Here is a 27608-nt window from a genome sequence, read left to right as displayed (position 1 = left end):
ACCACAAACCAGGTGGGCGGGCTGTGGCCCACAGGCTGCCAGTTTGAGACCACTGGTGGCCGAGAGAGGATTTGTGAGCCAGGATTTGAGCCCAGGTCCTCCATCCCCCTGGCTCCTGCTCTCAGTCACTGGGCAGCGTTGGTACTGTGGCTCGGGCCCATTCTCTCACACTGATGTGCCCTCTTCCCTCCATAACCGGAGCCTCACTGGTCCTTTAGGGTCTAACTGAAGCACTGCCTCCCCGTGCTGACCACCTGGACAGACTGCTCTCCGGGTCTGTATGTGTTTCCCCTGCCCCACGCCCCTATGCAAAGGGCCTCATCTGTGAGTCACAGCACCTGATCCAAAGTGGTGAAATGTGTGTGTGAGGGTGCTGTCCATGAGGCAGGGACGGCCTCCACCCAGCGTTCCACCATGCACTGGTGCCCACTGGTGCGTGGTACACAGTAGCAGCTTGCGTTGTGTGCTGGGTAAATGCAGTAAGAGGGGTTGCCTACATACCCCTGGCCCACTGGCTCTCCTGACCCTCAGGTCTCAGCCAAGGTGTCCCCCAGCCAGGCAGCCCCTGATGTGTCCTCGTAGGACCCCCATGCTGTAGCTGTCGGTCTACTTTTCTCCTGGGCTAGATTTGGAGACCTTCTAGGGCAGATCCTGTTTTTTCTCACCACCCTGACATCTAAATAATTGCAGCTGCCACCACCGAAGGTGCTTGGAAAGCGTCCCATGGATGGCGGCTCCAAGGCCAAAGAATCCCGCTCCCAGGCCTTTGAGAGGTTGCAGGGGCAGCCGCCAGGCAGCATCTGGGCTCAAACGTGCAGAAGCCAGGGTGCTCCCCACTGTGTACTGGGGCCACTCCTTCCCCTACTCTGCCTCTGCCTGCTGCGGCCCCCATTAAAGACTTGTCGGGAAATTTAAAAGGCTGGCTGGGCTGGAAGTGCTGGACGAGCTGCCGCTGCCATTAAGTTAATGTTATGGGCCTTTTACAGGTGTGTTAAATAGATGCGGTTATTAACGAGTATATTAAGCCAATTAAAACCAGCCCTTTGAGTGGGATTTAATGTTGCTATAGGGAGACACAAGAGTGGGCCTTCCAGAAGCTGAGGAGGGGGCAGGGCAGGCGGAGTGGGTTGGGGATATGCCAGAGGGACCATGGAGCAGCGGGGAGCTTGGACTGCAACACTGCACCACAGGGCCTGTGATATGGGACCCCAGGTACCTACCGCAGAGTGAGCCAGGCAGGGCCAGGCTGGGTCCAGGGAGAGGCGTGTGTTCTTCAGCCCTCACCATCCTGTGGGGTGCATTCTGGGGCTGCCCCCATTTGACAGATAAGCAGCTGAGGCTTGGAGAGGGCAAGTCGCCTGTCCAAGGAGCTGGGAGTGGCAGTCAGGAGGCTTGGAGGTGGGTTCTGCTGGCACTAGAGCTACCTCCTGGATCCCCCTGCGGTCCTAGGTTCCTACTGCTTCACTGGGCATGCCCCTGGAGAAAGGGGTTCCCTTGGTGGACTTCAGCTTTCTGGACGGTAGAAGGGAGCAAATTCTCGCCTTCCCATAGGAGAGGGGAGAGTGAAAGGTGTGCAAGCACACAGTAGGTGTTCACCCAGTGTCGTTTCTTTCTCAAGCCGTTGCACGCTTTGTCTACTGCCTCCTTTGTTAGGGCTCAGGGTATTATCTGTGTTGAAATGGGGGAGCAAGGGGTGTCCAGGGCTTCTCTAGGATGGAAGGGGTCCCTGGCACAGGGCCTGGCCCCAGCTCGCCAGGGGGAGCAGCTCCACATCTGCATTCCCCTTTGCTGCCACACTCTGCCCTTGGAGGTGGCAGCCTCCTGAATGCTCAATTAACATGACACTAATTAGCTGGTGGCAGAGGCAGAATCCCTAATGAGGTCGCCCAGGAGGGGGGGCAGGGACAGCGGCTGGGCTAGGGCAGACACAGCTGTTCTCCAGCCTCTATGGGAGGGGTGTGGGGAGGGGCAGGAGTGGCTGCTCCATACCTTCCTGGCTGTCCCAGGGACCCTGCCCCAGCCGAATGACTAGGGTGGTAGCCTGAGGGCCCCTGAGGTCAGCCACAGGTGTGAATCCACACATCCCAGTGACCAGCCAGGGAACCTCAGGGAAGTGACTGCAGCTCTCCTGATGTCTGTTTCCCGTGAGGGCAGGGGAATGGAGATGAAATGACAGAATGCATGTCAGTCAGCCTGGTACAGGTGCTCAGAAAAGGCTGGCCACCTTCCTTTTAGCTCTTTCTGGGCCAGAACTGGCAGTGGAGGGTAGCAGCGAACAATGGGCCCTGTACAAAGGACCCTGCCTCTCATTCTCTAACATGTGCACACACACAAGCTACATACGTGTGCTGAGATGCTCACATGTGTGCCCATTCAGGGACACCCTCAACATACAAAGACAGTCAGGTGCTCCGGGCACACATTTATCCACACGCACCTTCCACACCCCACAGCCCTGGAGCGGCCAAGGTGGCCCTGCTGGTGGGGCTGGGGACACTTTAATCCCTCTCCAGCCTGACTTTCTTGATGCTCCCATGTGCCTCAGTTTCCCTTGCCCACTCCCTAGCTGGGCTCTGTCTTTGGGAGCCCACACCTTACTCTCTGCCTGCACCCAGGGCCCCAGATTTGTCTGTGTTTCCTGTCTTGTCCTGATGTTGCTGCCTGTCCTTTTGCCTTCAGCCCGGCCTCATCTCTCGCCTTCTCCAGACATAGACCTACTCCTGTCTGTCTCCAGCCATATACGTGTTGTTCTGACTCACCTACCCGTCCCACCCCCTCCCCACCCCTGGCTCCCTGCCTGTTCCCATCATTGTCTTTCTGCAGCCATATCCGTGGCTCTCTATTCTGGACACTGGTCCATTATAAGTGTTGCAGACACCCACTCTCAATTTGTGGCTTGTCTTTTTTTTCTCTCATTTTGGAAATCCTTTCTATCCTGGGGATTATATTCTCCATCATTTTCTTTGAAGAATGATATGGTTTTGCTTTCCACAGTTAGATTTCTAGTCTGCCTGGGATTCCTTTTTGGGTATGGTGTGAGGTAGGAGGGCTCCTCTGTCACTTATTCCCTGTGGATAACCACTTGTCCCAGCATGGCATATGTCTCCCCAGTGATCTGCAACCCCTGCTTTGTCTCCTGGTCCTTGTGCTGATCCCACTGTCTCAACTTGAAGCTGTAACAGGACAAGCCCCTTCCCCAACCCTGATACTTCTTTCTCAAAAGTGCCTTGGCCATTTTTGGTCCCTTTGTTTTTATCAATTAAGTCAACTTTTGAGTTACACACACACAAATGCTCAAGATGTAGGGACTGAATTTCTTCCATTTGAATCTCTGTCTATATGCATGACATATTTCTAAGTTTATTTAGGTCTTTAAAAAATACCACTGAATAAACTTATCTTCTCCATAAAGGCCATTTGCCTCTTTTGTCAGAGTTTCATAATTTAGAGGAAATGGACAAATTCCTAGAAAGACATCAATTACCAAGACTAACTTGAGAAATTGAAAATCTGAATAGACCTATAACAAGTAAAGAGATTGAATTAGCAATCAAAACACTACCCACGATGAAAAGCCCAGACCTAGATGGCCTCATAGGTGAATTCTACCAAGCATTTAAATAAGAATTAATTATTCACAACCTCTTCCATAAAAAAAAGAGAGAACACTTCCAGATGAATTCTGTAAGGCCAGTATTACCCTAATTCTAAAACCAGACAAAGATATTACACACAAAAAAACTATGGACCATAGAGCCATTATGAATATAGATGCAAAAACCAACAAAATACTAGCAAACTAAATCCAGCCACTTAGAAAAAGGACTATATACCATGACCAAGTGGGACTTATCCCAGGAATGCAAGGTTGGTTCAACATCCAAAAATCAATTAATGTTAATACCATATTGACAGAAGGACAACTACCACATCTTCATCCCAGTAGACACAGAGCATTTGCCAAATCAATATCCCTCATGATAAAAACACTCAAAAAACTATGAAAACTACATAGTTAACATCATACTTCATGGTAAAAGACTCAATGCTTTCCCTCTACAATCAGGAATAAGACAAAGTATCTTTCCACTCCTATTCAATATTGTACTAAAAGTTTTGGCCAGAGCAATTAGACAAAAAAAAAAAAAAAAAAAAAAAAGCATTCATATTAGAAAGAAGTAAAACCATCTCTAGTCACAGATGACATTATCTTGTATACAGGATATCCTAAGAAATTCACTAAAAAACTATTAGAATAAAGAAGTTCAGCAAGGTTGCAGGATACAAGATCAATATACAAAAATCAACTCTATTTATTCACAATGAGTCCAAAAATTAAGAAAATTCCAATAACAACAGCATCAAAAAGACGACTGAGGAATAAATTTAACAAAAGAGCAAAACTCAAAATCTGTAAACTACAAAACATTGTTGAAAGAAAAATAAATGGAAAGACACCCTGTGTTCATGGATTGGAAGACAATAATAAGATGGCAATATTCCCTAAGTTGATCTATAAATCCAATGCAAATCTCTATCAAAACCTCAGCTGGCTTCTTTGCAGAACTTGACAAGCTGAGACTAAACTTCATGGGACTCAGAATAGCCAAAACAGTCTTGAAGGAAGAGGACAAAGTTGGAGCATTTACGCTTTCTGATTTCAAAACTTAATACAAAGCTGCAGGAATCAAGACAATGTGGTACTGGCATAAAGATGGACATGCAGGTCAATGGAATAGAAAATCCAGAAATAAACCCTTACATTTATGGTCAATTGATTTTCACAAGGGAACCAAAACAACTCAATAGGAGAAAGATTGGTCTCTTCAACAAATGTTGTTGGGACAGCTAGGTATCGATATGCAAAAGAATGAAGTCAGATCCTTTCCTCATGATGTACACAAAACTTAACTTAAAATGAATTACAGGCTGGGCGCAGTGGCTCATGCCTGTAATCCCAGCACTTTGGGAGGCCGAGGCGGGCTGATCACCGGAGGTCGTGGGTTCGAGACCAGCCTGACCAACATAGAGAAACCGTGTCTGTACTAAAAATACAAAATTAGCTGGGCATGGTGGCGCATGCCTGCAATCCCAGCTACTTGGGAGGCTGAGGCAGGAGAATCGCTTGAACTCGGGAGGCAGAGGTTGCGGTGAGCCGAGATTGCGCCATTACACTCCAGCCTGGGCAACAAGAGTGAAACTCTGTCTCAAAAAAAAAAAAAAAAAAAAAGAATTACAGACCTAAATGGAAGAGCTAAAATCAGAAAACTCTTAAAACACAGGAGTGTGTATCTTCATGACCTTGGGTTATGCAAAGCCTTCTTAGATAAAAACACCAAAAATACAAGTGACCAAAGACATTATGACATCACCAAAATTCAAAACTTTTGTGCTTCAAAGGATACCACAAAGAAAGTGAAGACAACTCCAGAATGGGAGAAAATATTTGCAGATCATGTGCCTGATATGGGACTTGTATCTAGAATATATGAAGAAGTTTTACAACTTAATAAAAAGACAAATTGCTGAACTTAAAAATGGACAGGCTAGATGCAGTGGCTCATGCCTGTAATCCCAGTGCTTTGGGAGGCTGAGGCAGGAGGATCACTTGAGGCAAGAGTTCAAGACCAGCCTGGGTAACATAGTGAGACCCCATCCCTACTAAAAATTAAAAAATTATCTGAGCATGGTGGCATGAGCTTGTAGTCCCAGCTATTCAGGAGGCTGAGGTGGGAGTATAACTGAAGCCCAGGAGGTCGAGGCTGTAGCGAGCCATGACCATGCCACTGCCCACCAGTCAGGGTAACAGAGCAAGACCCTGTTTCAAAGAAAAAAAAAAAAAAGAGTCCCAAACTACTGCCTGTGGGCCAAATCTGGCCTGCTGCCTGCTTTTGTAAATAAAGTCTTATTGGAACACAGCTACACCCATTCATTTATGTATGTCTGTGGCTGTATTCCTGCAAGAACTGGAGTGTTAATAAATTACAAAAGAAACCGTATGGCTCACAAAGCTGAAAATATCTGCTCTTTGCGGAAAATGTTTGCCAACCTCTGCTGTCAAGGAGTATGGTTGCGTTTGTATGTTGATCTTACGTTGCTAAAGTCTTATTCTCTTGGGTTTTCTTTTTTTTTCTTTTTTTAGAGACAGGGTCTCAATATGTTGGCCAGGCTGATCTCTTGGACTCCTCCTGAGTAGCTGGGACTACTGCAATTGGGCTCTTGGGTTTTTCTATGCAGATAATTTTACTACTTTCTAATCCTTATACTACCTTTTAATTTACTTGTCCTAGCTTACCTGTGCTGGCCACAGCCTCTCTGCAGTGTGTGGACAAGCAGTGATTCGGATCTTTGTCTCCCTCTGATTTTATCAAGCCTCAAGTTTGTTTGTAGTGGATCATGGTTGGACTCTGGTAAATGAAAGAGGCTGACTTCCTTCCTAGTTGGCTTGGAGCTTATTTTCAGTTGTTAAATCCTAAACAGGGATGAGATCTATCTGGCCTGCTCCTGGCCCTTCATCTCTGAGCCTCTGTCCTCTTGCAGGCTTGGTACCTGCGGCAGGGGCGGCCCCAGACCTTCCTTCCATCCCTCAGGCTGCACTCAGCAATAGCTACGTAACTGAATCTGCTGTGCGGCCCTAGATTTATTTTTAATTTCATTGGAATTTTAAATTGCTTTGTTTCTTCCGTCTTTTATTAGCATCAGTGGAAGCAGTGGCACCTGCAGGAATGCTGGTGGGCAGCGGTTCACTTAGGCAGTAGCTCCAGCCTGTCGGCGTCCTGAGGGTCTGTAGGGCGGGGGTGGGGTGAGGGTGGGAATTGGGGAAGAGCTGCTCCCTGATCCTCTTGGACAACAAGCCCTTCAAAGCTTCTCATCTATCACGAGCAATATGGGTGGTGGAGTTTCTTGCCCCCTTGTGGGTATGGATATTGTGGGAGAGGCTCCCGCCCCTGGGATGGGGGCAGGTGAGGTATCTGGGTCAGCTGCTAGGCCCTGCGGGGTCCTCTCCTTCCATTCCTGTCTCCATGTCACAGCAGAGGAAACCAAGGCACAGTCACTAACTTGTCCAAGACCATACATACACACCCCCATCAGGGCACAGCCTGTATTTGACCCTTACGACAGTCCCAAAGCCTGTGCCCTAGGGGTTCATGGGGATGGAGCAGGGTGGGCACGCTACCCTCAGCCACAGAAGAGCAGCGTGGGGCACAGAGAGGCCACATCACTTACCCAAGGTCCAGCTGAGGAGGGTGGGTGCGCATGTCTGCCTCCTGGGACAGCTGCCTTGGCTCCACCCTCCTTGGACCCTTGGACAGGGACGAGGCCCAGTCCCTGAGTACCCCCACCTCGCCACAAGCCCCCACGGTGCCTCTCTGGGGCTTCTGCACAGCCTGTATTTTCAGCAGCGTGTGACTCAAAGTTTGCATATTAACTCCATAATGGGAAAGTCAAATATTTATTAATTAGTGGGGAAGGCCCTGAGCAGTTGAGATCCACAGGCGAAGGCCCTGAGCAGTTGAGATCCACAGGCTGCTGGCCCAGGGGTAGGCAGGTTCCTTTGTTTTTCTGCAGGTCACTTTTTCCAGTCACCTAGGACAGGCCACGACAGCCTGCCGCCCCAACTCCTGGACCCACAGCTCATTGCAACCCACCTCCTCTGGCCCATCTGACCTTGGATCCCAGAGAAGTGAACTGTGGCTCTTTCTGGTTCCCTGGCCATTTCTCAGCATACAGCCAGACCTCATCACAAGCTACTCTGATCCCTGTTTTACAGGAAAAGGGAGACAGGGGTCTCAGACTGGACCACCTCGTCTCCCTAAACCAAGCTTTTGACGTTATCATCACAGAGGGCCAGAGCTGGGTGGCTTCTTAGGTCCACCTCATCTGAGCCCTTGTTTTACAGAGGGAGGAGAACAGAAGCCTTGAAAGGCTGAACCACTCATCCAAGGTCATGTTGTCCAAAGCCTGGTAGAGACTTTTCTCCCTTGGCTGAAAACACAGCATGGCCCCAGGTCTGGTCACAAAGCCCTTCCTGTCCTGGTTCTGCCCAGGGGCAACAGGGACAAGAGGAGAGATCTGGGCCATATCACCCAAGAACCATGCCTGGGAGGAAAGGGCAGGAGCCTCCTTGACTTAGCATCCAGGCACTGATTGGCAGCAGCAGGGCACCCAATTCAATTAGCTGCTTATCTCTCTTCCTGCCTTCCTGTTTCCTGTGCTCTTCAATTACAGGCAGAGTCACTGTCTTTTCCAATAAGTGAAGAGATGTCAAAAGATCTGAATGGGCGGGGGAAGCAGGATGTCCTTGGTGACCATCCACACTCTCCTGTTCTGGCTTTGGAGCAGGAAGGAAGGGCCAGCCCAGGTCATCAGGCCCAGCCCCTCCTCTAGCCATCTGGTAGCAGAGGGCAGGGAGTCTTGACAGGGGGACAGTAGCAATCAAAGGTTAAAAGGCACAGACCCTTTGAGACAGTCCAGCCTGGAATTTTTTTTTTCACAGATGCACATGTACAAAGATGTTCATTACAGGAATGTTTAGAATAGTGAGAGACTAGAAACAACCTAAATGTCCAACAGGGAAGGGCTGGTTAAATGTTACCATTTTTTTTATTCCTGCAGTGTAATACAGTGTAGCTGCTAAACCCCTAAACAAAAAAGAACAGGCTGCCAATAGTAGCAGAGATCAAGTAGGGCTAAGAAGCAGAAAAAAGGGCCACACTCGCAGATTTCAAAGTCAGCAGCGAACACTTTCCAAAAGTGAGGGGCACGCCGAGTACAAAATCTAAACCCCTTATTTGAAGCAGTGAAAGTAGGGGTTTGTCAGCTGGTGACAGGCTCTTCCCTTAGACCTACTTGGTTTAGAAGAGAAAAATAGGTGGGGCTACAAACCATATTTTCAGGAACCTGGGTCTGAGGAAAAAGAGGATAAATAAGCACACATAGGAAACTCTGGGTTGTATGGAAATTTTTAGTTAGCTCAGGACATGGCCCTGGCTTTTCCCCAACCTGAAGCTCCTGCAAATGGACTGGGAAAAACTCATTTCCTCCTAGTAATCTAAATTGAACCAGCATAGGACCTAATAAAAATAATCTAAATTGAACCAGCATAGGACCTAATAAAAAATATACTAAAAAATGAAAGCAAGGCAAAGCATAAGTAAATTAATGGTTGGCCAAAAACACCTCCCATCAGAAGGATATAGTCACAGAAGAGATGAAGATCATAGACAAGTATTTCATCAAGAAGGAAAAAATTTAGTAAGCAGTTCTTTCTATAAAGCAAAAACACAAAGAAGATATACAAGAGCAGAAGAAAAAAAAATCATACTGTCCAAGTATAGAATGAGCACAGGAGAAAAAAAAAAGAGGTGCAGAAAACATAGGGAAAAAAGTGAGCAACATAAAATGAGTCAGAAAGGTCTAATCAGAAAAAGGTACATAGGGAAGACAGGTGAAAGATAGCCAATATGTGCTTAACTGGAGTCCCCAAGGAAGGAAACTAAAATACAAGCCTCGGATCTGCAAGCTGAAAGGGCACAATACTGTGTTCCAGGGAAAACAGACTCTCTATGGTCAACTCCAAGACACATCCTTGTCAAGTAACTGGACATGAAAGATATGGAAAGATCGAAATCAAATAGATGGGGGAAAAATCAGTCCTCAGCTTCTCCATGGCAACATGCAATATTAGAAGACAGTAGAACAAAACCTACAAAATCCTCATGCAAACAACGTGAACCAGGAACTTGTTTTTTTTTTAAACCCACTCAAGTAGAAAGGCAATAGACCGTTCTGAATGTGCAGAAACTCCAGGAGTATTGTTCACATGAGGCCTTCTTAAGGAATATACTAGAGGACCAACTTCAGACAATGAGTGAACCAAGGCAAAAGATTTGGTAGTGAGCACTATTGTTATTAAAGAAACAAATGTGGGGACTGTGGTGACATACCAGATGCTATATTATAAGCCATGAGAATACACTAATAGCATCGCTAATAACAAATGAGAAAGGAAGGAAGAAAGAAGGGGACAAGATTATAAGTAGACTGATATCCTAGTCTTTATGTCAAACTCCTGGCTTCAAGCGATCCTCCCACCTTGGCCTCCCAAAGTGCTGGGATTGCAGGCGTGAGCCACTGTGCCAAGCCTGATATCGTCATCTTTAATAGCTGGAATCAAAAGATATCATTAAAATGGATGTTAGACAATAGAGTTTTGAAAATATGAAGTGAACTCTAAGAAAATGTTGTGGAGAGAAAAAATCTACCAATTTCATCATTTTATTCCTCTTAGGGAAAATAACAGATACTATTCTAAGAGAATTAAGGAATAGTTATACCACTAGAACAAGGCCACCAACCTTCCTTATTATTAGTAGGTACACAAAACAAAGCAGAGAACACAAATCACACAGTGAAAGACTTTTTAGGACAACTTAAATAAAGCACAAATGACTGAACTAAGACCACATGTGTCATATCAATAAATGTAAATGGACTAAACTCTCCTATTAAAAGAAAAAAGGGGCATTCAGACTGGATCACAAAGCTTAATCCAACTCTATAGTATATGAGTCACATCTAAACAAAGTAATTCAGAAAGGTTGAAATACAAGGATTGGCAAAGGTTTTAAGAAAAATGTGAATTTAAAAGGCAGCGATTACCATTTTAACAGATAAAATTGAATCCTGGACTTTTTGGCCTGGATTCAATTTTATCTCTTAGGATATAATTCACTATGAAGATTTAAGATTATTAATATCTATGCATTAAATAACATTGCATCACCATTCAAAAGCCAAAGATACAGGTGCTACAAGAAGACATAGACAGGAACATGTTAGCAGTAGGTGTCTAGTTCCTTTCTCTATTCATGACAGGTAAGTAAGGATATAAAAAACCTAATAGCCTAATTAATGGGAGATAAAATTGGTATACACCAAACTGAATCCTGAAAACAAAGTGAACACCTTTTTAAGTGCCCATAAAAAAATCCACAAAGCTCACAACAATTACCATAGGTTATATCACAAAGAAAGCTTCAAAAACTCCTAAAAAGTAGAAATAGTAGACAAGATTCTCTGATCATAAAAAACACTACCACCACCCTAGAAGTAAAACACAAGGCTGGGCGTGGTGGCTCACACCCATAATCCCAGTACTTTGGAAGGCTGAGGTGGGCAAATCACCTGAGGCCGGGAGTTTGAGACCAGCCTGACCAACACGGAGAAACCCCGTCTCTACTAAAAATACAAAATTAGCCAGGCATGGTGGTGCATGCCTGTAATCCCAGCTACTCAGGAGGCTGAGGCAGAAGAATCACTTGAACCCAGGAGGTGGAGGTTATGGTGAGCCGAGATTGCACCATTGCACTCCAGCCTGGGCAACAAGAGCGAAACTCCATCTCGAAACAAACAACAAACAAACACACACACACACACAAAACACCTACTATTTGTGTGGATGCGTGGGACTCAAATGAGTCTTAGGTTAAAAATTTAAAATATCTAGAAAATAATAATCATGAAAATACTACATATAGCTCAGAAGTGCTCAGAGACTTTGTAGCCTGAATTTCTCCTTTTTTAAAAAAAGATTAATGTAAAAATGTAACTCTCTAAGGGAAAAAAACTAAAAGCAGAAGGAAGGTTTTAATAAAGATAAAAGCACAAATTAATGAGTTAGAAACCAGAAAAGAATAATTACTAATAAATAAATCCTAAAGATGAATCTTTGGGGAAAGGGGATAGACAGTATCATTAGCTAACTAACCTAATGAAGAAAAACAGGAAAAAGAGCACAAAATATACAATATAAGAAATAAGGGTGAACTCACCACTTAAGAGTTGTAAAAATTATTTAGTTCAAACTAATGCAAATCAATCTGAAGACCCGGATAAAATGGATACTTTTCTAGAGAAACATAATTTACCAAAGTCATTCAAAAAGAGTAGAACAAACAATCAAACTAATTATTAGAGAAGAAATAGCATTATCAAAGAGCTACCCACTCACCCCAAATAACTGCACTAGCCCAAACAGTTTCATGGAGGATCAACCAAACTTTTAAGAACAGATAATTCCATGTCTATTTAAACTGTTCAAAGAGAAAGAAGGAAAGCCTCTATTTTCTTCATGATGTCAGTGTAACATAGCAAAACCCAACCAAAATTGTTCCAAAAAAAAAAAAAAAAAAAGAAAGAAAACCAAAGAACAATCTCTTTGACGAGACTGAGGCAAAAATCCTAAATAACAAATTCAATCCAGCAGTATATTATAAAGAAATATTTACCATGACCAACTGGTTTAATCTGGAATGCAAGGATTAAACCCCAGTTCAATAAGTTCAATATTAAGAAATCTATTATTCATATTAATTCACCGATGGGAAAAAATGTGATCATAAACACTGAAAAGTCTTTTGGCAAAGTTCAACTTCCATTCTTGGTTTTTAAAATCCTCAACAAAACAGGAATAGATGGATACTTACTTAACCTGATAAACTATCTGCCCCAAAGCCAGCATTTGCTTAATGGGGAAATCTAGAAGCTACAAAGCAAGAATGTCTATTATCACCACTATTATTGTTTCATTGTTCCAGAAATAGTAGCCAACTATTAAATAAAATAAAGAAATAAAGGTATAAAACAAAATAGGGGGTAAATTTATCATTTGTAAATCATATGATAGTATAACTGGAAAACCCAAGTGCCTAAATTGAAAAACTGTTAAGAACAATAAAAGAATTCAGTAAGGTGGCAGAAGTTAACAGCCTTCATATAAGTGACCTTCCACTGGAAGAAAAGACTAGCTAAAAAAGCTAAACTATCCAGAAATAAACTTAACCAACACAATGTGGAAGATTTCAACCAGGCAAATGTTAAAACATTCCCGAGAGACATGAAAGAGAACTGTATCATGTTTTGGTGGGAAAGGCAGTGTCATAAAAGTGTCATTTCTTCCTAAATTCATCTGTAAATGTAATGCAATCCCGGTAGAAGCACAAATAGGATTTTTGTTTTGACCTAGATAAATTGATTCTATACTTCAGACAAGAAAATAATAAAAGAGCCAAGGAAATTTGGGTAGAGGGGGAGAACAAGGAGCAACAACCTCTACCAAATACTAAAATGTACTATAGGGCTGGGCACGGTGGCTCATGACTGTAATCCTACCACTTTGGGAGGCTAAGGCGGGTGAATCACCTGAAGTCAGGAGTTCAAGGCCAGCCTGGCCAACACGGTGAAACCCCGTCTCCACTAAAACATATAAAAATTAGCCAGGTGTGGTAGCGCGTGCCTATAATCCCAGCTATTCAGGAGGCTGAGGCAGGAGAATCACTTGAACCTGGAAGGCGGAGGCTGCAGTGAGCCAAGATCGTGCCACTGCACTCCAGCCTGGGAAACAGAGTGAAACTGTCACAAAAAAAGAAAAAGTATTACAGATTGAGCACCCCAAATCTAAAATCCCAAGTATTCCCAAATCTGTAACTTTTTGAGTGCTGACATGGCATTCAAAGGAAATGCTCATTGAAGCATTTCAGATTTTGTGATTTGGGATGCTCAACTGGTATAATGAGATTTTCCAAAATTCAAAACACTTTGGTCTCAAGCATTTCTGATAAGGGCTACTCGACCTGGATATACACATGCTGCAACACAGATGAACTTATGTTATTCTAAGTGAAAGAAGCCAGTCACTAGTCCAGAATAGGGAAATTGTAGAGAAAGGGGAGGAGGTTGGTGAGGAGAGATGAGGTGACTGCTGATGGGTGTCGGTTTTCTTCTTGAGGTGATGAAAATGTTCTAAAATTGACTGTGGTGATGGCTGCATAATTCTATGAATATACTAAAAATCATTGAATTGTACACTCCAAATTGGTGAATGGTATATGAATTATATTTCAATAAGGCTAAAATTTTTAAACAACATAATAATTAAAACAGCACTGCACTGATACTTGAATGTATTTAGATCCACACCTCACACTTTGTACCCAATAAACTATTAAGTCATATAGAGATCATACTTTTTTTTTTGTTTTTTTTGAGACCAAGTCTCACTCTGTTGCCCAGGCTGGAGTGCAGTGGCGCTATCTTGGCTTACTGCAACCTCTGCCTCCTGGGTTCAAGCGATTCTCCTGCCTTAGCCTCCTGAGCAGCTGGGATTATAGGCATGTGCCACCATGCCTGGATAATTTTTGTATTTTTAGTAGAGTTGGGGTTTCACTATGTTGGCCAGGCTGGTCTCAAACTCCTGACCTCACGTGATCCACCTGCATTGGCCTCCCAAAGTGATAGGATTACAGGCATGAGCCACTGTGCCCGGCCTCATACATTTCTTAAAAACCATCAAAGATCTATAAGAAACCTGGGGGAATTAAAAAATAATAATCTCAGCCTGAGGAAGGACTTTCCAAGTATGATACAAAATCCAAATGCCATAAAAGGAAATACTGATAAGTCTCACTTTCCAAACAAAATTCCTCCATGGCAGAATCAAAAACAAAAACCAACTTGGGGAAAATGTCTTCAATTCATAGCACAGACAGAGGTCTGATTCCATCATACACAAATAGCTCCTACAAATCAATAAGAACAAAAACCACCACCCAATTAAAAAAAAAAAAAAAAAAAGGAGCCAAAGAGATAAGTAGATTAGTCAAAGGAAAAACAAATGGCACAGACACGAAAAGATACTCAACCTCATTCATACAAAACTAAGTTAAAACTACACTGTAGCCAGGTGCAGTGGCTCACACCTGTAATCCCAGCTGATCAGGAAGCAGAGGCAGGAGGATGGCGTGAGGCCAGGAGTTTGAGACTAGCCTGGGCAACATAGCTAGACCTTGTATCCCTAAACAAAACAAAACCAAACCCACATTGTGATCCTATTGTCACTGCCCAGGTGAGCAAAACCTAAAAGTGTGATATGATGCTGTGATGGTGAGGGGTGGGGAACAGACTCTCTCACACCACAATGTGAGGTATCCACAGATACACCATCTAAAGATGTCCATCAGACCACAGCTATCAAAATGCCAAACACCCATCTGTTTGACCCGGTATTTCCACTTCCAGAAATGTACCCTGCAGTTTTATCCACATCCTCGTGACACATCCAGGGTTTACCGCTGCACTGCTTGTAACGGCAACAGGTCAGTTACAGTCTAAATAGAGGACTGGCCAAATAAATTATGGGCCACCCCTGCTAGAGAAAACTATGTGGCGAAAGAATGAGGAAGCTCTTTAGAAGCTGACATACAGAATAGATTACAAAGGGAAACAGTGAGGTGCAGGATAGTGTGTAAAATATGCGTCTCCATACATATTTGCTGGGATGCACATAAAACATCTGGAAGGACACCCAGGAAGCTGACGACATGGACCCCCTCTGCGAGGGAAGCAGGTGGCTGGCCCAGAGGGAGGCTTTTGTCTATATACCCCTTCCTTCCTCCAAGTGTTGCATAACATGAATATGTTCCCTTGTCTAAAGATAAATATTTAAAAGAAAAAAAATATTTTCACATTGTAAGCATCATGCTAAATGGCAACAGATCCTGGGCTATAGCACAGAAGCAATAGGGAGGGGTGGGGACTGCGGTGACCTGGAGACAGACATCCCTTTAAAAGAGGCAGTCATTCAGCTCTAACCATAGCTGCAGTACAGGCACACAGGCCTATGTTACCAGAGCCTCTGTTTTTGTTTTTTTCAAGAGATAGTAGAAATCCATATTTTAATGCAAATCTCCGTTTCTAAGTACTTCATTAAAAAAGAAATTATGATAGCTAAAAATAACCAAATCAGAGCGTTTCGGATCCTGGTCCTAGATATTGAGAACAGACCCCTGGTCACCAGGTCTAGGTCCCAGTGAAAAAGCAAGGCCGGAGAGGGAAGGAAACACCCAAGACCACACAGCTCATGGGCCTCAAGCGGGGACCCCATTCTGTCTATTTTTTGCTTCCACGTCATCCTACTTTAATGGTGGTAAGGGAGACACACATGGCGAGATAATGGTGGTGAAGTTGCAGAGGCGGGGTTGGGGCATGGCGATGATGGTGGTCAGAAGAGGCTGCTGGGAAGGTCAAGCCAGAGTTGAGAGTCTTGCTCCACAGGAGCCGGCCAGACAAAGGAGTGGGTGTCATTTTGGGGATGGAGACCAGGAAGGCAGCACAGCCAGGGCCAAGGCCTGGGGGCCTAAGAGAGCATAGAGACTTTCCGACAGGGCCATGGTAGGTGGACATCCTGGGGGGTGAATGGCGTTCTCTGCCCACGACCTGCCCTGCAAAGGCTGGGGAGGCGTCCTACTCACACTTGCGCAGCTCCAGGCTCTTGCTCGGGCAGGCCAGGTGTTGGCCCGGGGCGTTCTGGGTCCTCTGCAGACAGGCCAGCATGGCTGAGCTGGGGGTCCCCAGTGGGGCGCGCTCTGCGACTGGGTCCCTGCAAGAGGAAGATGGGGTGCTTTGTCACTTGGGGGCTGCTCCGTGTTCGCCTCCCACCATTCCCCCCGGGAGTCTCCCTGGAACCCCGAAGAACATCAGAGACTCTCAAAGCAGACACCCATTTCCCTTATTCGACCAATGAGGGGACCAAGGCCTGAGGCATCAAGAGGCCCATCTGTGGCCTCACGGGAAGGGACAGAATCCAGGGCTCTTGAGTGGGGGCCGGACTGATGGATCACACATGCCCTGGCCCTGCTCGGCATCTGGGTCATCTGTTCTGGGGCCTGCCCTGATGCCCCCAACTGGGTGAGATCCTCACTCCCTCCGTGCCCCGCAGCAGGCTGTGCTTCCGGCCGGTGGTGGCCCCCTGTAAGCAAGTCAGCCTGAAGACCCCACTTGGTCATCTTGGGCATCTACACAGAGGGGTGCTCGGGAAATGCCAGTGGGTACATGGGTGTCCCAGGTTACTGAAGTACTGGTCTGTCTCCCGCCCAGGGCATCCTCATAGCCCCCCTGGAGGGGAGATGTCAGGATGGCGTTCCTGGGAGAACAAGGGGCTCTTGAACCTTGATCCATGCTGCACCCTGAGCCCAGCCCCAATGGGCCATCAAGGCTGCCCTGACCCGAGATCCCTGTCGCTGCCTGAGCTCCTTACCCTGAATGGGAAGGGCAGAGGTCTGTGCGCCGCAGGGCAGCAGCTCAGATGTGGCTGCACACAGGCCCGTGTGGTACCTTCCCCAACAGCCAGAGCCTGACATTCACACAGACACTTGCCTTCAGCTTCCCCAAACCCACTCTCCTGCAGAGAACGTTTCAGGAGGCCCAGACACATTCCTGAGAGCCCAAAGCCCCTGACTGGCAGGGTCAGAGTGGGCCTGCCTGTGAGGTCCCCATGGGAGGGTGGCGGTGGGAGCTTACCTAGAGGTCCCTTCCTCCCTTCTTGCTAAGGAGAAGGCAGGTCTCAGGGTGAGCTCAACCCCAGACACCCCTGATGTCCATCTACCCGGGCACCCTGTCCCCACCACTTCCTGACCTCCCACAGTCCTGAGCAGCCAAGCTGGATCACCTCAATCTTCATGTTGGTTTTAAAAAAGAAGAAAGCAGAGGGGGTGTTGAAGGGGAAGAAAGGGAAGTTATTTAATACTAAACAGGTGTCTGGAGTCCTAAATTCTGCCGCTTTCTTCTAATAATGAAGTATTCATGAGGAAAAGCCTTTTTTCACTACTTTCTTAAGATACTAATTTCACAACAAGCTCCTTGTTACGGCGCAATTATTCCAATCTTGTATTTCCCGGAGACGGTTGCAGCCTCCCGTCTGTCCTGGCCTCTCGGTAAATGAAAGACAATCGCGTAACCACCTTTCATTATGCCCTATTTTACTTTCAGCAAAGGTACCCTGAAAGAAATGATTTCCTCTGAAAGGGACTTTTATTCAGTTTCAAAACCAATTTTCTCCTATTACTGTCTCAAGAAAAAAAAAAAAAGCGAGAGAGAGAGAGAGAGAGAGAGAGAAAGTGGGGGATGGAGGGGAGGGGAGGTGATTCTCACCGCCCCCTCCCCAGTCGCCAGCCTTAACACAGAGACGCAATAAAAGCTGCAGTATCCACTTCCCGGCTTTGATTTCTGGTAATTTTAAAATAGGCCATTACAATCAGGCAGAAATTATACAGTTTAAAAAGGGAATGAAGTGGGGCTTATTGCAGGGATGAAAGTCCTTGACTGCAGGAAGGCAGTGCTGCTCCTCTCCTCGGGGACTTGGGACGTGAGCAGGTAGCGGGAGCAGGCCTGACTCGGGCCTGCCATCACCACAGCCTTGGACACCAGCCCTGGAGGACATGCCGTGCATGTGCACAGGGAGGGCTGGGTGTGCACACACACCCTGGTACACACTCACCTATGTACATATGTGTTTGCTGCATGGCATGTTCCTCTGCACTTACAGGCACCCTCTTACGCACAGTCAGATGGTCTATGGGGACTCACAATCGTGTGCAATCTGGAAGGTAAGAGGCCTGTGGCAACCTCCCTCACCCTGCCCCAGCCTCTTTCTGTGGCCCCTGCTCCAGGGCAGAGTCCCTCTCTCGCCGCTCTGACATACGGGTTGGGGGAAAGGAGGGAGATCCGGAGAAAGCCAGTCCAAGACCTCTCCCTCCACAAATGGGAAACCCAAGCCACAGGGGGCAGTGGCCTGCCAGGCAGGGAGTGGCTGGGTGCACTTACCCCCTCACCACTGAGCTTGGCTGCACCCAGGCCAGTAAGGAGGGAGGTCAGAGGCTGGTGCCCTGTGGAAACCTGGGCTGGAAGCCTGGAACCTCCTTGCCTCCCAGCACACGCTGTGTGACCCCAGCTGGGTTAATGACCCTCTCTGGCCTGTAACAGTGGCTCCATGATCCCTGTGAGTACCTCCAGGTCACTTTCTTCCAGAGTCCTGGCCATCCCCGGCCCTATCTCCAGCCTTTTACTGGGGTCCAGAAGTCCAGCCCTTCTCTAGGTGCCCTAATGTCCCTTGGGCCATACATCCCACATGCTTTGCAGTTGAAAAAGGGTGGGCTGGGGGCTGCAATTGTTGGGGGAGGGGCAGGTCGCCTATTCTGGAGCCTCCTGGGACCCCATCAGCTCCCTTCCCAGCAGGGCTCTAGTTGTCAGCGTGCTCTTATGGTGGATGCCAGGCAGTTCTGGGAGCTGGGAGGGGTCACCCGACTGAGCTCAGGGCACGGGGGTTTTCAGGGTGTGATGGTGTCCAAGTGTAGGCCTCAGCTTTGGCTCAGCTTTGCCAGGGCAGCTGCCTGCATCCTCCCATTCCTTGCTTCTGGAGGACTACAGGCAGCCTGAGAGACACTCTTCACTTAAAGAGGAGGGATTTTTTTCTCTCTGCACCCCCAGTTCTCCCAACTCACTGCCCATTCTCCCAGGAACCCTGTGTCCTGCCACTGGGGGCACATGGCAGGGTGGTGGGGTGTCCTAGGAGGGAAGTGGGGAGGGGACCACCACCTCCAACTCCTGCATCATCCCCATCATCTGCAACCAAGATGGTCAAATCCCCCTCCTTGGCCTTAAAACCTCTCTGGCCCCAGCATGGAGCCCAGCCCTCTTTGCCCACCACACCTCACCTCCCTCTTGGCTCCCCCTGGCCCTCCTTCCAGCCAGGCTGCCTCACACCTCCAGACCTCTGCCCCTGCTGGTTCTCCTGCCTACAGCACCGTGACCCTGATCCGTTCGAACTCAGATCTGTCTTCAGACCCTGGCTCACCCATCCCTTCCTCTAGATATCCACCATCTCTGCTCTAATCACACCAAGGTGTAATTGCCAATTTTCACATCTCTCTCCCTCCGCTGGACTGTGTTTCTTAGGGGTAGGGACCGTGTCTTATTTGTCTGTCTCTCCCCAGTGCCTGGCAAGAGTAATCATTTACTAAATAGGTGTTGAATGAATGGCCGAATCAATGAATTGGTTATTAATCACTTTATTTATCTGAATAAAGTGATTTAGGCCCAGAGAAGCCAAGCGTCCCAAACAAGGTCACACAGCAAGGCAGGGACAGGACTGGGGCATGCGCCTAAAACACTCATGTTCTTTCTGTGACCCCATCTTGTCCCCTCCCTGCCTGGCATCATCCCATCTGCAGGAGGCCAGCCTCTCAGAGCCCCCGCCTGGACTCATTACCCCCCTGGCCAAGCACCATCCAGGGAGCACTGTTCATTTTGAAACCCTATCTGCAAATCAGACTGTTTATAAGCTCAAGGTCTTTTGTGACTTTAATAAAAAAGGGGGGGGGGGCAGGGAGGGGAAAAATGTCGCATGCCTCAATGATTAGAATGCTTGGCACCTTCCCTGACATGGGGGCTGATAAGACGCCTTATCTCGGAGACACCCGAGGAAAAGGTCCCCTCCACCAGATAACGCCCCCAGCTGTCGATGTGTCCTTTCATAGCTGAGGATTTAGATAAAGGAAATGTGACAGGGGAGGGGAAAGGAAGGAAGGAACTTTTCAGGTCCGAGGAGGAATTGAGTCTGTGATGCTCGCCTTAGCAGAACAATGAATGGGAGGAGGCTGTCTCTGTTTTTATGAAAAGAACAGGGATTTGGGGGCTTGGGCCCTGCTTGCCTTTTGTCATCTCGCCCTCGCCTGTCTGGCTGCAGGGGGCGTCAGGGAGCCCACGGGCCAGTGGGAGGGGAAGCTCTGAAAGAGCAACATGCAATTTGGGCTCTTAACGGTGGTGAGCATGTATTGACTGCCCTCTGTACCAAGCCCATGCGCCTCCTCCTCGTGGCCTCTGTGGCTCCATTTCACAGCTTAGGAAATGGCCACAAAGAGGGGAGGCCATCTGTGCAAGGTCACACAGCTTTTAGATAGCAGAGCCCAAGGATGCCAATGCCAGTCAGTCCCTCAGCCCCACACTGTACAGCAGCTCCATCGTGGTTGGGGGCCCGTCAGCCCTCAGCTCCCAGTCATCTGGGCAGGGAGGGATGGAAGCAAGGGTCTGCTTCTCCCCAGGGCCCAAATCCATTTTGATTCTACTGTGGGAGGGGCTGGGATCACAGAAGGAAGGGGTGAGAGGAGGGGAAGGGCTCCCAGAGGCCACTTATTCATCCCATAAACATTCAAGGAGCGCAACTCAGGAGGCCAGCATTGGGCAGAACAACACTGAGATGAGTAAAGCCCAGGCCTTGCTTCTTACCCACCCATTCATTCATTTAGGCAGCAAACACTTCCCAAGCATCTTTTGAGGGCCAGCCCTGTGCCATGTACTGGGAGGACGGAAATGACTCAAAGTGTCCTGCCAGAAAGGAACATCTAGCCAGAACTGACCTCCCAATAAAAATGAATGTTCCTGACCTCTCTCTGCCTCCAGCATTTTCCTGATGTGGCAGGCATCTGGAACTTTCCCTCGTGTCCGCAGGTCAGCAGTCTGCCCCTTGCCAGGCTGGGTTGACCCCAAGGCAGAATAGGAGGAGGACACACCTGGCTTCACGGCAGGGCCCTGAGATTGTGACCCCGGGAAAGCCATGGGCTGCGCCCCTCTGAGCCCCCATCTCCTCCTCTACCTCCAATCCCTAGAGCTACCCACCTGGCTTCTGTGGCTCCATTCAAGGCCAAAGCCTAGCTGTGACCTGGAGGGGAAGGTCATGCCAGGCCCTTCCTGGTGTCCAACAGGACTAGTTCAGAGAAGAGAGCTGGCCCCAGAGGCCTCTGGGTTGTACCTGCCAGGCAGGGGCCAGGCACTGGGGTTCTCACTGGCTGGGTGACCTGGAGGAAGTCACAGCACCTCTCTGAGTCTGTTTCCCAAATGAACCTTTATGGGGAGTGGACCAGCTGATAGTATGAGGGCCATCTAACTTGGACATAAGAGGATGTGATCATTTGGTTTCCAAACTTAATCCAGCTGTGTGCAAGGTGTGGGGCAGTCCCTGAACTGTGGGCACACAAAGGGGCTCTAGATGTAGCCATTGTCTTTGAGGGACTTAGAATCTCGAGCAGGGACAAGATAGGAAGCTGGCAAAACCCAGCAGTTCATCATGCAAGGAGTAGAGTAGATGGTTCAGACTCTGAATTCCCTTTCAGGAAGTGAATGAGATGCTGGCCACTCCTCAGGGCCTCGCAGCCTTCCTGGGGGTGGTGGCAGGATAGGTGGGTGGTGAGGGAGCCCTCCCACAGTTCTCACCTCCAGCCCTCTGGCTGTAATTCAAGTCTCTTCACGCTGCCTGGCCACACAGCCTGCTCCAAAGGCAGATAGGAGCCTGAAATGGTGGTGAGAGGCCCAGGGCCCGGGGAAGAGAATGAATGCTGGATTGGGAATACTAGGGTCAGACCCTGGCGGTGTGGCCCTAAACGGGTCACTTCTCTGTGTTGGTCCCCAGCACCACGAGCTGAGCAAGTAGAAAGCCTCAGAAAGCCCAGACCTCTCTAAATAACGAGGGGCAGCAAACCTGCTTCTGGCCAGGAAGAGTGGAGGGACCCTTGCCCAGCCCAGGAATGTCCTCAGGAATCTAGGTGCAAGCTTCCCCCAACCCCCTTAGGGGCTCCCACGACAGGAAGATCCACTGTCTGTCTCTTTCCTCTCCTCTGTCTACATCCCTGTCCTTAGCTCCACCTGCCTCCTGTCCTGATGCCTCCCTTCTCCTTCCTGCTGTCTCTCTCTCTTTCTTTCTCCCTTCCTGACCCCTCTTCCCTTGCTCCTTCTTCTCTCTCCCACCCCGCTTGTCTCAGCAAGGCAGCCAGAGTAGAAGCCCATCCCCACCTCCCTCCTGCCGCTCCCTCCCCCATCTCTGTTCTGAGCCGGAGGCCTTCCAAGGGACCCTGTTAATAATTAAATGTTAATCTAAAAAGCAATTTGAGCTGCGGCTAGGCAGATCTGGTTAGAGATTACATTAGCATGGAGGAGGCGAGGGTAATTTTCTTTAACCCCTCTCCTGATCTCTCAAGCCGGGGATTCTTCAAGTCACACCAGCACTGCTGATTAAACTGGCACAGGGCTTGGCTGTGGATAAGGGGCCTGTGAAAAGTGATTATTTCCCACTGCCATTTGGGCCTCAGCACCAGAAGGGGATTTTTACCTTTTTTTTTTTTTTTTAAGGTTGGGGGTTGGGGAGGTACTGTCCCCTTGAATAGGAGGCCTCATCTTCTGCCAGAATTACCACTGTATCTGCCCCCACCCCAGCAGGCCAGGGGCTCTCTAAAATGCTGCAAATCTGGTCACAGAGCATACCTGGCTCTTTGGTTTCCAGGACAAAGATGCCAGTCCCCTGCCTGGCTCCAACACCCCTCCATTGTGCCTGGTTCTGGGCTGGGCACTAGAGCCAGAGATGCTGGCAGTTCTGAGCCAAAGTGGAGACCAAAAAGTAAAGTGACAATCACCAATTCTGGCTGGCAGCCAGAGTCCTGAGGTGGGCTTCCCTCTGCACAAGACTCTCACCTGCACACTTGCAGGCTTTGGCCCATGCAATCCCAAGAGCCAGGAAGGACTTTTGAGCAGAAGGACTGCTCAAAAGCCCTTTCTGGCTCTCTACCCCTTAAAACTCAACTCGACCTTCAATTGGAGTCCGGGTTCCTGAGGGCTTCTCCAAGACATACAAGGTGCATAATAAATGTTTGATGAATCGTCAAATGACTGGAGTCCCATGTGGCTCTCCTTGATCCTTCCTCTATGGGTCCACGGTGCTACAGCAGTGCCTGAGCACAGGGCCCTCAGGAAAACGTCTTCTGAACAAAGGATGGGCAAGAGGCTGTCCTAGGGAGTTGGGGCAGGGTGGGCCTCAGGAAGTGTCCTACTGGGGCACACAGCTGGGGTCTGGGGGTAGGTGGCCAGTCCTGGGCCTGTCAGCACCACGGCCAGCTCCCTGCGCAAGAGCCCTGGAGAAAGGGGCGGGGTACAGCCTGAGAGCATAATGATGTCAGTCGCCATGGGAACTGACAACTGCGATGTGCCTCCGTCAGTACTCCAACCACTGGGGACGGCATGACAGATTAAACACCAACTATGTGCCAGGCCAGGCCCTGTGCTAGATGCTGGGGCAGTGACAGACCCTGAGTGGATGGGAGGCATCAGAGGGGTAATTACAAGGCAGGGAGACAAGCGGTGGCCATGTTGGGGTCACCCTACCTGGCCTGGGGGGGTCATGATGTAAGGACACACCAGCTGCCTCATTAGCAGAGTGACAGTGTCTGTCCCCGACTTCACATCCAGATGTCTGAGCTTTACATCCTAACTCTGTGAGCTTAGGCAAATCCCTCCCTCCTCTCTGAGCCTTAGTTTCTGCGTCTGCAAAAGGGGTTAATTCCTTACAACAAAGTGCCAGGGTCCTTGTGGTAGCTGCCTAAGTGGTACCCGTTGTTAGCATTGTTTATGGTCGCTATCAACAGGTAAGTAGGAAAAAGCTAGGGAAAGGGAAGGATCCCACAGAACGGACTGCACAGGCCACCACATGGAGACTTGAGAGAGAGGAGCAAACAGAGAACATGAAGGAGCTCCAGGCTGCTGGAGAGCAAACCCTCCTGGTGAGTCACTGAGAGCACCTTACCTATGCAGGGCCAGGCAGGGACCCCCCTAACCTCAGGGCAGGGAGATCTGTTTCCTCTGCACTAGTGCTAGTTCAGGACAGGGACTCAGAGAAGGTGCCAGAAGGAGGGGCAGTCATTGCCACTGGCAACAGGCCTGGCTGGCCCTCTCCCAGAGCCATGGACCTCTGAAGGGCAGTTTCACTCTTCCCAGAGAGCCAGGGATCCCAAGGTGCAAAGTTTGGAGCCAGGGGCAGGCTGAGCCTCTGTTCTCCTAGTTCCAGCCTCGGCTCTTTAATGAAAATTGTCAGTCAAGTAAGACTCCATCATCACCTTCCAGCAAAGAAGGAGTGGGGAGATCTGAGAATCGATACTGAACAGCTTCAGTACTACGATGCCATAATGGGGCTGTGAGCTCAGCCGAAAGCCCCCCGCCCAGTTTTTTTTGGAAGTGGTCATAGAATCTCTCTGGAGAAACAACATGGAAATGGAGACCAAAAGAGGGAAGGAGGGATGCCACCAGATGACACTGGGATCCCGGAAGACGGAACACTGTGTGCAACGGGCAAAGGTAAGACCCACAGTGGAGATGGGAGGGGCCTGGTATCTCCAGCCTTCCTCCCACCTATTCCCCCAGTCCCTGCACCCACAGTTCAGGGTTAAAGCAGGCAACAGGGAAGGAGAAAAATCTAATAGTAAGAGCAATAATAAGAGCTAGCTTTTATTTTTAGTGTTCTCCACAGGCTCAGTACTTTACAGACGTCACCTCACGTAACCCACGCCACAACCGGGAGAAAGACATGATTGGCGTTGTACCCACGAGGAAACAGAGAGGGAAGGGAGCTGTCCAGGACCACAGGGTTGGTTGGTGGAGCAGGCAGGAAAGCCTCACGGAAGAGGTTGGTCTGGGCCAGACAGGGTTTGAGGATTCAGGCCCCAAGGGACGGGGAGGAAGAAGACTGGGTCCTTGTGCAAGAATGGCCCAAGAGTATTTAAAAGACGCAGTGGCCCAGGTCGGGGGAGGAGAGTGGACAAAAGTGGCTGGCAAGGGCTGGCCTTAGCTTTTAGCCCAATGCTAAGATCAGTAGATGCTTCTGGGGGTCAGGCTGGGGCACAAATGAATGGAGCCTTCGAGGCAGGGGTTAGGAAACAGGACAGGACACTCGGCCCAAATGACAGCGCCACCACTCCACATCCCAGAGTTCATAAGCTCTCTCAATGTTTGTTTTATTTAAATCTCCAAGAGTCAAACGCCACTCACCACCCATGTGTGGGTCAGCCTCCAGCTTTCCACCTCTGCTGTGAGTGAGGGTAGAGGGGCGTCGTGTCTCTATCCCCTCCTATGGTCAGGGAGCTCCCTCCATGTCATCCGGCCACAGGCACTGTGATTTAGAAAGTGCTGGAGCCAGACCACCTGGGTTCAACCCCCTCCCCCTGTCATAGCCTAGCGGCTGACAGTTAACTCTGGGGAATTTTCCTTTTCTTCTTTGTGCTTCTCTGTATTTCTAATTTTTCCACAATGAACATGCATGACTTCTGGTTTTTCTTTCTTTTTTTTTTTTTTTAAAGAACTTTTCAAAAGGGATTTCAACCTCTGACCACCTGGAGACAGGCGACTGGCGCTCATTGTAAATGCACCGACATGACAGGGAACAGCTGCTGGGGAGGTGGAGACGGGTGCGGGGAGAGACAGGAAACCCCAGAGGCTTGGAAATCCAGGAGCCACAGGAAGCAGTGAGCTTTCTGCGGAGCCGGATCCGGTGGAGCCAATTCACCAGCAGGTCCCGGCAGCGACTCTTCTACAACAGATTCCTGCCCGTCCCTGTGCCCCATCGCCCCCCTGCCGTCAATCTCCACCTCAAGGGAGCCAGACCAAGCCTTTCTGTGTGTAGCGCACATCTCTCCTGCGTAGAGCTCACCTAGTGGCTTCCATAGCTTTTTTTTTTTTTTTTTTTTTTTGAGACAGGGTCTTGCCCTGTCACCCAGGCTGGGGTACGGTGGCATGATCATGGCTCACTGCAGCTCGCTCCTGGGCTCAAGTGATCCTCCTGCCTCAACCTCTCAAGTAGCTGGGACTACAGTCGTGCACCACCCCACCCAGCTAATTACTATTTTTTGTAGACGTGGGATCTTGCTATGTTGCCCAGGCTGGTCTTGAACTCCTGGCCTCAAGCAACCTTCTCACTTCAGCCTCCCTAAGTGCTGGAATTATAGGTATGAGCCATCCCGCCAGTCTTCCATGGCATTTCTAACAATATCCTTGAAGGACCTCTGTGAATCCCTTTCCCAATGTCTATCTGCACTGTCCCTGTCCCAGGCTGATCCTGCTCAGACACACTGGCTTGCTTTCTGGTCCTCTCACAAGCCAACCCTGTCCCCACCCCAGGGCCTTTGCACTTATGGTTTTGCCTCTACCTAAATACCCTATACCAGTGCTGTCTGATAGAAATATGTAATAATGGGGGCCGGGCGTGGTGGCTCACGCCTGTAATCCCAGCACTTTTGGGAGGCCGAGATGGGCAGATCACGAGGTCAGGAGATCGAGACCATCCTGGCTAACACAGTGAAACCCCCTCTCTACTAAAAATACAAAAAATTAGCCAGGCGTGGTGGCGTGTGCCTGTAGTCCCAGCTACTCAGGAGGCTGAGGCAGGAGAATGGCGTGAACCCGGGAGGCGGAGCTTACAGTGAGGCGGAGCTTACAGTGAGCTGAGATCACACGCCACTGCACTCCAGCCTGGGTGACAGAACGAGACTCCATCTCAAAAAAAAAAAAAAAAAAAAAAGTAATAATGGGAGCCTCATATGTAATTGTACATTTTCTAGCAGTAAGAGGAAATTAAATTTAATAATATATTTTATTTCACCCAATAGATCCAAAATAGTATCACTTCAATGTGTAATCAGTATTTAAAAATTCCTGAGATATTTTATGTTCTTGTTTTTATTCTAAGTCTTTGAAACCTGGGATGGATTTTACATCTCAGTTCAGTTCAGACTTGCCTCACTGCAAATGTTCAATGCCACCTGTGGACAGTGCAACACCACACTGTCCTCAGTACACACCACTCCCCCACTCTCCATGCCAGCTCCATTTCCCCATTCACACCTCAGCTCAAACATCACCTCCTCCGAGAGACCCTCCTTGACCACCTGGTCAAGCTGGCAACC

The 27608-nt window shown here is 48.4% G+C and overlaps 1 protein-coding gene and 1 long non-coding RNA gene across 5 annotated transcripts in view; one reads left to right on the top strand and one right to left on the bottom strand.

Moving 5' to 3' along the window:
• The window catches only part of FAM222A (family with sequence similarity 222 member A), a 56737-nt gene that overhangs the window by 9954 nt on the left and 19175 nt on the right, over positions 1-27608 (bottom strand). For 2 of the 3 annotated variants that reach the window (XM_001138665.7, XM_016924150.3), the window contains exon 2: positions 16311-16438. In XM_001138665.7, the coding sequence (XP_001138665.1) occupies positions 16311-16392 (82 nt within the window). In that variant the 5' untranslated portion in view covers positions 16393-16438. Of the gene's footprint in view, positions 1-16310; positions 16439-23469; positions 23805-27608 lie in introns of those variants that run through there. The other variant, XM_054663507.2, reaches the window with a different exon arrangement.
• On the top strand, positions 23859-27327 carry LOC104001690 (uncharacterized). Of its 2 annotated transcripts, none has more exons than XR_008538360.2 (4): positions 23859-24437; positions 24716-25008; positions 25169-25336; positions 26007-27327. It is a non-coding gene; the product is annotated as an uncharacterized LOC104001690 (long non-coding RNA). The 2 variants fall into 2 exon arrangements; XR_001708265.3 differs by having other exon boundaries at positions 23887-24437; positions 24778-25008.

This window comes from Pan troglodytes, chromosome 10 (assembly GCF_028858775.2).
Source record: "Pan troglodytes isolate AG18354 chromosome 10, NHGRI_mPanTro3-v2.0_pri, whole genome shotgun sequence".
NCBI lineage: Eukaryota > Metazoa > Chordata > Mammalia > Primates > Hominidae > Pan > Pan troglodytes.
The sequence above is the reverse complement of the archived record's forward strand: the minus strand, read 5'-3'. Positions and strand labels throughout refer to the sequence as shown.